At 38.1% G+C, this 9,672-nt stretch overlaps 1 protein-coding gene across 1 annotated transcript; it reads left to right on the top strand.

The window, feature by feature from the left end:
* The first annotated feature begins 8,686 nt into the window (after positions 1–8,686).
* LOC118752959 (ARL14 effector protein-like) lies at positions 8,687–9,367 on the top strand. The gene has a single exon (XM_036487807.1). It carries the CDS (start codon positions 8,817–8,819, stop codon positions 9,219–9,221), a length of 405 nt encoding a protein of 134 aa, XP_036343700.1. The 5' UTR covers positions 8,687–8,816; the 3' UTR covers positions 9,222–9,367.
* Positions 9,368–9,672: the final 305 nt, after the last annotated feature.

Consider the following 9,672-nt stretch of genomic DNA (forward strand, 5'->3'; position numbering starts at 1 on the left):
TTTGCTGCAGTACGACCTAGTTTTGAACCAGGTCGCCTAACTTTCTAGACTAGAAATTGCAGGCAAGCTCTTTCCACTCACGTATTTTGGCATTTTTCTTCTTATTACGGAAAATAGGTACATCTCGCTTCAATTTTCAGCTCCCTGTAACTGTCCCACAAAGCTACCGTTGCGTTCGATCGCAGGCGTTATATTCCTCATTTTACCGTGCCCGCTGAAATCCGACTAATTCTTCGACGGCGATAAGTAATGTGCGGGGAATGCGGTTCCGCTGCATGCTTATATCGGTTTTTTGAAGAGCAGATGTGAGACTCAAGTGGTGAATATTCCGGCCGTCTGTTACGATTACGGCTTTTCGACGTTGAATCTTTTTTTTTTGTTTCTCAGGATGCACATTGTTTGCTGCATAGAGACGTGTGGGCATGTTGGTCCGAGTCGATGTTTGGTGTACGCACACCCAAACACTGGCAGCTGGTATATCACGAAATGACCGATTTGGTTTCTTGTTTTTCTATATAGAGACGGAAAGTTAGCGATATAGGTATTCTGATATTGGAATCTAGGCTGTCATGGGCGGCGGCGAAGTCAATTAGCCTCAGTCCGTTATCGGTAGTTACGTCGGGGAGACTTAACTTTCCGGCGGTGGTACCAAAAATCCTTTCCTCGCCCACTCTGACATTGAAATTGCTAAACACAACTTTTAAGTCGTGACGGTGCACCGATGCACCGATGTAGATTTGGGGCGAGAATCTCATCCACCGGGATGAGCGTCAGTACTCGGCGACAGAGTTTCTCTTCCAACACACATCCAACACCTCCTTTACATAGCAAATATATAGTTAGTAGACGTCGCAAGATCCAATCGACTTCTTTACTTGTCCTGTCCGTTACATGTGTGGGATGATGCTGATGTTTGACAGTACTCTAGCGAGGACATCAACCAGTCGGGCAGAAACACCTTTCCCATTAAGCGACCGGACATTCCAGTTGGATGTCCTTAAATGGTAGTCCCTCAAATGTTTTTACAGGCAAAAGCATGCTTGCAGCCGCACTTTCTTTTAAACTGACGCTAATAACTAAGGTAGCCATTAAATCGAATAAGTCGGAATGTTCCAACCGGAAATCCATCTCGTTCTACCGCATCTATCGCATCTGGCGCATAGATTGCTCACCTTGTCCAGAATTCGTGAACGGGGATGCAAGAGTCGGGTTTTAGTGTGGTCGTGCAACAGTAACTGCGAACGCATAAGAACGACCATACCACAAGGAAGCTGATCCACACAAAGTTCTGATTGCCTAGATATATATGTAGATTTTTAGTAAAAATTTAAAATAACCACGCCCACCTCTCCGATATAGCGACCAAATATGCAAAAACTAGAATATTTCACGTGCAATTGATGCGAAATGGTTCAAAATTTATAGTTGAAATGAGCTCTCACCATGAAGTTGAATTTTTACAAAATTTTGTTAACTAGGCGTGGCCTTTGGCCCCAATGAGTAAAATATATGAAATTTCTAAAACACACACACAAAGCATCGCCCGCTTCCTATCCGCCCATTTTTTATAACTATTCATTTTTTATAAACTATTTATGTCAAAAAATCACAACCAATCGCTATACTGAAGATATTGATGGCGGGAACGTGTTGGAATTTTTATATGATCATACACAACAAATGAATAGGCAAGTATGCATAGATAATTACAATTAACGATAAAGAGGAAACGAAAAAAACTCAGTATCGGTCTCTATTTGTAATATAGAAAGTGGCTATCTACATACAAATGTATGTACATATGAATGCCAAAAATGCAGCGACTCAGCCATGATTTTTACATTAAGCGCCAAAAAGGTATGCTGATAAGTACTTATACATACGAATACATACATATCGATACAGTGAAGTTTATAGTTAGCGATTTTAGCTGAATTCAAGAAAACACCCAAGTCCCTTCGTGTAAACTGAGGCCAATTTTAAATGGCCATTTTATCTTAGAAATAGACTTCCTTTGCATGCTTTGAGGACTGAGGACCGTTTGTGTCCTTTCGTACGATATTACGCGCCAACTACCAAGGAATCGGCCTTCTTAGCGCCGTTTTCTCAAGTAACCTTTAACTTTAAAGCTCACTTTATATTGAAAGGTTACATTAAAATTTATGATTGTGTATAAAGTAAAGCATTTCATTGACGGTTTTAAGGTGGTTTTCACAACCAATAAACATACATACGTCAAAAAACCGACAATGGAAATGCTTTACTTTAGACATAGATATATATTTTAAAGCAACCTTTACATATAAAGTGAGCTTTAAATTAAAAGTTACTGGATAAAACGGCCCTTAGCACTGAAAGACTGAAGCCCTTCATAAATTTAATTAATTAGATCTTATCAGTGTGCCTTCAAACCTTGAAAATCTACCATAGGCCAGACGGTAAAAGCATGTCGAATCCTGGGGGAAGATACTAAGTAGATAAGCAAATCGACGCACACCATATTTTTCTCAATTTTAATTAAGCTGCCTGTAGGACGCCATGTCTAAATTTGGTATTCCCGCAAAACTAATACGGCTATGTAGAGTGACGTTGAGTACAACATTAAGCTCCGCAAAAAATTTGGAAGGACCTCTCCGCGCCGTTTGAAACCAGACGGCTCTCGTGCAACTTTTTCAATCAGACACATTCATAAATCACAGTGGCGCTATATACAGCAAAAGCGCGGTGCTGCTGGGGTATGCAGATGAAATTGTCATCGTCGCCCTGAAAACTAGCCACATCTACCAGCCTCTTCCAGTTAAGAAAAAGATGGGAAAGAGATTGGCCCAGCGGTGAAAAGGGGACAAGACAACGTACCTCCTGGCAACACATAAAAGGTCATCGCGTTTTAGGACACACGTAACTGTCGGCAGTTATAACTTTGAAGTAGTGAAGGACTTTGTCTACTTTGTCTAGGATCCAACATAGTTAAACGCCACCAACAATTTCAGCCTGGAAATGCATCGAAGAAAAACGCTCAATAGGCAATTGAAAAGCGGAGCTTTTGTGGGTTAACAAAAATTACGCTCTACAAATCTCTCATTAAGCCTGTCCTTTCATATGACTCAGAAACATGGACGATGTCCAACAAAGATGAGAAGACTTTTGAGAGAACTCTTCTACGCAGGATCTATGGCCATGTTCGCGTGGACGGCGGGTATCGGAGAAGATAGAATGACGAACTGCACGAGCCTTTTAAGTGCATAGAAATACAATGACTGCGCTGATTTGGAAGGTTTCACGCATGGATAACGAATGAGAGCATGGTAACGGTGAAAAAATCCTTTGACTCGACTCCCATGGGTGGAAAACGAAAGAGAGGGCGCCCGAACACACACCTGTCTGCACTCGGGATTTACAACTGGCGCATCCTCGCAAAGAATGGAGGCAATTGGCGATGTTTTATGGCCTCCGCCCAAACCGACGAACGATTCTAGAACTCAAGAAGAAGAAGCGAGATTTACCTACTTTGTACTTCATTATCTCCTCCTTATAAGCACTACCGGTGGTCTACCAACACCACTTTTCTTGCTCGCTTTATAAGTTAAATATATAAACATCTATCTATCTATGATAGATATAGAAAATAAATCTTATAGGAAATATAAAAGAGGGCGCCATCAATTGAACCGAATAGCCAGTATGAATTTGAATGAAGTTCTATAGGTATGTACATATGTATCTACTCAATGCAAATAAATTTTTAACTAAAAATGTTTTTCAGATTATGAAAAGTTTTTATCAAAACATTTTAGATGGATATAGGTTCTCCTCAGTATCTACTAGATTTGGATGATGGCAGCCTTGGAATCTCAACCAGCTGGAAAAGATTCTGCTATGGATCAGGCATTCTACATGCATACCTCAAAATAGAAATTTTTCCGTTGGCAAGCAGAAGAAGATATTAGCGGCACCACTTAAAGTACAAAACCGCGTATCAACAAAATGCAAAACCGCTTATATGAGGTTGTATAAATTATTTTCTAGGCAGTAAAAACACTCATGTTCCATGGTTCTCTTTTCTTTTAAAGCAATCGCATTTCTGGCTAGCATATTTCAGGACGGAAGGATAAGGTTTAAGCCAAGAGCTTGTGTGAGCAAATCCAATTTCGGTAAAAAATGTCAGTTACGCGATTTTACAGAACGACGATACACGGTTTTGTACTTTAAACGACGTTATGTACATGTATTTATATCTTACCGGATCGTTAGAAAATTACTTGGCTTTTATATTTACTTGTTTATTTATAGAACATCAAATCTATGATTAAAAACATGTTTTTATCATGATTAAAACTATAAATCGACGAATTTAAGCACAATAGCTGTTATATTATTTTTCTTATGTTAAGAATTATAATATACTAGTGAACCCGCATGGCGTTAAGACGCCAAAATTGAATTTAACTTTTTAAACAGGTGGAAACCCCAATCAAAAGCCTTAATTAATATTTCATCAAATCATCCTGAACCGCTAAAAAAATTTAGTTCCGCGAAGATATGATACTGACTTTTTGTCAAAATTTCCAGCGGGAAAGAGCTATCAAAAGAGCACTATCAAAATAACACATGATTCAAAAAAGAGCACTATATAGACCACACTTAATATATTGTTAGTATATTATGGAAAGAGCGTAACTCACATTGTTGCTGAAATACCTTGCTATACTAACAATATGTAGATAGTAAAGATAGTACTTTTCGAATAGTTCCTAAAAAAAAAATAATAATATAAATATATTATATATATTTTCAAACTAAAGTTTTCTTAAACCCCTTTCGTTTTAAGCTCATATTTTAATATTTAATTTGACTTGTGTATAAGTTAAATAAGTTGGACTTTTGAATCAGGTGGCAACCCTCTTTAAAAGTATTTTCAAAGTAAAATCTTTTTAAGCCTCTTCCGTCTGAAACTGTGACACAAAATTCCATTAATTATTGAATTAAATTGAATTTGATATTTTGACCACGTGGCAAGTATCCTAAATAGAGTTCAGAAATAAATCTTGTTCGAACCCATTTTGATTGATTCACATCTTCTATTAATTCAATTAACTTATTAAATAATTTGAATTTAACATTTTCCACAGCTGGCAATCCTCCTCAGAATCTCAAAAAAAAAGTTAATGTTCACACTATATCACGATTTCTTTGCACTCTTTCGTTATATTTCATACATCTTGTGCTTAAGTTAACTAAATTCGGCTTTTAAATCAGGTGGCAGCCCTCTTCCACACTATTTTCAAACTGAAATCGTCTTAAATCTCTTTCGTCTGGCACCCTTATGATGATACATATTTCAATTGCCTCTTTCACTTAATTCATATTGAGTTTGATTTTTCAAACAGGTGGCAACCCTTGTACATGAAGTTATGAAATAAAACCTTTTTAAAAGTATTTCGATTGCTACCCATAAAGTAATCATTGATTCAACTTATTAAATCATTTGAATTAAATTTTTTAACAGGTGGCATCTCCTTTTGGTAAAAATAAAACCTTTGGGCACATCAACAGGTCAATCTCTTTAATGTGATACCTCATTTTTGAAAATCGAATGAACGGTGTGGATCTGATGGCATTGATTATTCAATTATTTGAATGCAATTTTTTATCAGGTGGCAACTCCTTTAGAAAAAATAAAACCAGTTTGCACATCTACACCCCAAGCGCCTTAATTTGACCCCCCATTTTGAGTATCGAGCGAACGCTGCAGATTCCGAATGAACTCCCGTCGTGAAAAAATCCCCCGTCACGATTTCGGGAGAAATGCTATCAGCAACTCCGACGCATTCGTAGTTAGTGCTGCCTTTGGTTTTTGTTTGTTTTTATGTTTTGGTTTAATAATTCTAAATCAAAATATAATAAATCACAATAAAATAACTCGAAATCAGTGAAACCATTCTCACGAATTTCGAATTTGAGGGAGAATTTCGTGATCATGAAGGAACGTTGTGACGTGGGGATCTCCGACGGAATTGATGATAGGCCTGATTATAAACGGAGTATGAACATATGGACTGCAATGGGGTATAGTCATTGTTCTGGGTATACAGCTACAGTTTCACGGCTATGCTCAACCCCGACTCTTGCGTCCTCGTTCGCAAGCTTCGGTGGAGCTACTCCCACATATTTGGTTTAAGAGCTCGCTGTAGTAGTGTGTAGCAAGAATGATAGAATACAAGATTGCGCCGATCAGAGAGGATTTTTGAGAATAACTTTTGTGTGACGTCACACTGGTGCAATTGCGAGAGAGAAATGCCAAAACGTGAGCAAGAATGGAAGAAGAAGAAAAAATGTTGCAAGGAAAACGTAAACAAGTTGCACCAGTGTGATGTCATGCAAACAACGATTCTGTCAAATTCGTTAAGAGAGGAATAGCGGTCCGAGATCGGCGCAACCTTTGTATTCTCTCAATCGTGAAGCAAACCTATGCTTATTGTTGGTGTTATTTCTGAATTTGACGTAGCGTTGACGCTATGCGTCAGAAAACGCTGCGATCAACGCTTTTGCTTACTGGCCGTCTCCACACGATAAAATTTATTGCTGCCCAGCTGTCATTTTGGTCGCTCGATATAAGTTATATCAGTGGCAATATTTGTGTGGGCTTTTTATATCTTGATATAAGCATTTGTAAGATAGCTTCGAAAACGTATTTTTGCCGGATTTAATCGCTTAAAAAATTTGGAAAATAGGCTAGTTTACATCCAAATACATAATTACAAATATTTTAACAGGAAGCAGCTCAATTTTTGCTTTTATATTAAAATAATAATGATGTTGCAGCCACGAAGTTTTCGTGCAAATGAAAATGTAGCTGTCAAACTACCAAATTGCCGGCAATAGATGGCAAGATATAAGCTCTGATTTAGGTATGACAGTAAAGCCTCATCTACATAGAACTTTTGCGTCGGCGTTGATTCGGTTTGACAGAACGCGCGTTAAAAGTATGCTTGCTACAATGAACGCCTGGCGGCAAATGTTTTGCCTACTAAATTAACATACTAACGACAGATAAATTAATATTTCATATCAGTAATTGCATGAAAAACTATGGCCCGTAGTCATAGTCAAAATAAAGTCGACTTTAAAGTTAGTTGCAGCTTTTTGACATAATTTTCAATGGGATATCTGTCAAAAAAGCTGCAACTAACTTTAAAGTCGACTTTATTTTGACTATGACTACGGGCCTATATTTCTTGCCCGTATTTGATTAAAAAAGAAAACAATTTCAAACGATTTTATTTATTTGCAACAGCTGACGAACGACACACGCGAAAAGTTGAGAGTTGGCCATCTTTCTGCTTTGTGCCGAATTTTGGCCTTGTGGACCGCTGCATTTGAAATCATGTATTCATAATCAACTGTCGAAGCGACGCCAACGCCGAAGTTGTATGTGGTCGGGCCTTAAGTGTTTCCACCGCGCTTTCTTTGGATTTCGTTGACATTAGCTCTGATCCAGTACTCCATGAACTTACAAGATTTTACACGGACTTGCAGGAAGTTGCAGGAAAAATGTTCCCGTACTCCAAAATCCTGTAAATGAGAGCGACTTTTGGAGAGTTGTGTAGAGAATGAAGTTGCAAGATTTTACCCGAACTTTTTCTTCTGGTAAAATCATGAAAAGTGTCAAGCAATCACTGGTTGACGTTTCTAAGGGAAAAATGGTTTTTTTGTTCCCGTACTTTTTGTTGTTACTCACTTTTTACTCTCACTTCAGAGAGTAATTTTGCTGTTTGACAGTTTTACAGGATATTTCACGAAAAGTATTGGATCAGAGCTATTGGACAGAGCTATTTGCTAATTAGTGTGTGTGCTTGTGTGCGTTCGTTTATGTAGAGAATTTTGGCATTTCAGGTAAAGCATCTGCAGGGTTGAACTTTTTAGTATCCAAAGGTTTGTTCGTTTTACAAAAGTTTGGATTTTGATCTGATTGAAATTCATGAAGTCGAAAAAATGAAAATATATGACAAATCCCCCTGGATTTCAAAAGATGTCGCGAAATCTCAGATCAGTGCAGTGGAAATTTAACATAAGTGATGGTCTTCCTCGTGATAGTAGTATAAAATTAATGTTGCCAACCCCAATAGGAATGATCCAGATAATTTCCGTGAGAAATGATCGAGGTACTGAGCTGGATAACCGAAGAAAACACAACTAATATCAATTTTTGTATACATTCATATGCCAGTGCATCCAAACCATGTTTCAAATTGCCCGTGAGACACAAAACAAGCAGGGCGTGTCTTAAATTGAGCCAGATCTCTATCAGAATCAAGAATGATAGAATACAAGATTGCGCCCATCAGAGAGGATTTTTGAGAGTAACTTTTGTGTGACGTCACACTGGTGCCATTGCGAGAGAGAAATGCCAAAACGTGAGCAATAATGGAAGAAGAAGAAAAAATGTTGCAAGGAAAACGTAAACAAGTTGCACAATGGTTACGTCGTACAAACAACGATTCTGTCAGATTGACTGAGAGAGGAACAGCGGTATCGTGATAGGCGCAACCTCTATTTCTCTCAATAGTGTATCAGAATCACATCGTTGATGCCAAAAATCTTCAAAGCAGCGAGCCCTCGTAAACTCTTCATTTTTCTTTGTCTTAGTTTGTCATCTGGTAACATCATGTACGCGTTTATCAGCTGATCAAAACTGCTGTCAATACAAAAAGTTTGTTTAGGAGCTGCCGGCAAAGGATTAATTTCATTATTTCATAAATTTTATAAATATTTTAATTGGAATACATACCCTAGAAGTAAACGCTGCCCAACATATTATGGATGTTGATAGTGAACTCTCCGAGGGTGTTGGTTCGTTGCGTATGTCGCTGCGGGAACGACCCCGCAAACAACAGTCGGACCGAAGGCTACGCGAACGGTCCGAAGACCTGAAGTTCCTGGAGGATTTCGATCCAGAAAAATCAAACCGCGAAAAACGTAAGCTAAAACGAAAACTAACCAATCCACGATCAACTGTTTACGATGAATATGGTCATATGCGTCATAATGGCATGGACGTATGCGACTGTTTGGATGAGAACTGTCCTGGTTGCTGGTATGAGTGTAAAAACTGCGGCTCAACGCGTTGTGGGGTACAATGCAGGGTGAATAGAAAGCAATTTGTGGATGAAATCACGTTTGATGGCAAAGATGTCGTAATTAAAAATAAATTTACATCGTAATTGCTAAGGAACTGGCCTTTTAAGTAGAAATATCATGATTTTTCATTTCAGTTGTACAAGGCTGTTTGTAATTATTCCTATGTTCGATCAGTAAGAAAATAAATCTTTTCACAACGGTTTTTATATTTAAAATACCGTAAGTTCAATAGTACTTCTAATATCTGGAACATAGTGTTACACTTACATACATATATCTGTGTTCGTATGGAACAGTAGCTTCCCACCATGCAAAACATGAGAAATAGGCAACAATCGTCAATGGCAACAAATTGGCGACTCACCGATTTATTGCTGTGGTGACAAATCGGCAACATCACTTCGTTCATGTCAATTTTGAATAAAAAAAGTTCTCAAAAATTCCGAAACTTATGAATATGGCGTCAATAGTATTGGCCAAAAGCATCTAAATTATGCCCAAGGACAAGATTGAAAAAATAGAAAGTCGCACAGC

This window comes from Rhagoletis pomonella, unplaced genomic scaffold (assembly GCF_013731165.1).
Source record: "Rhagoletis pomonella isolate Grant_MI unplaced genomic scaffold, Rhpom_1.0 Rhpom_scaffold_01999, whole genome shotgun sequence".
NCBI classification, from domain to species: domain Eukaryota; kingdom Metazoa; phylum Arthropoda; class Insecta; order Diptera; family Tephritidae; genus Rhagoletis; species Rhagoletis pomonella.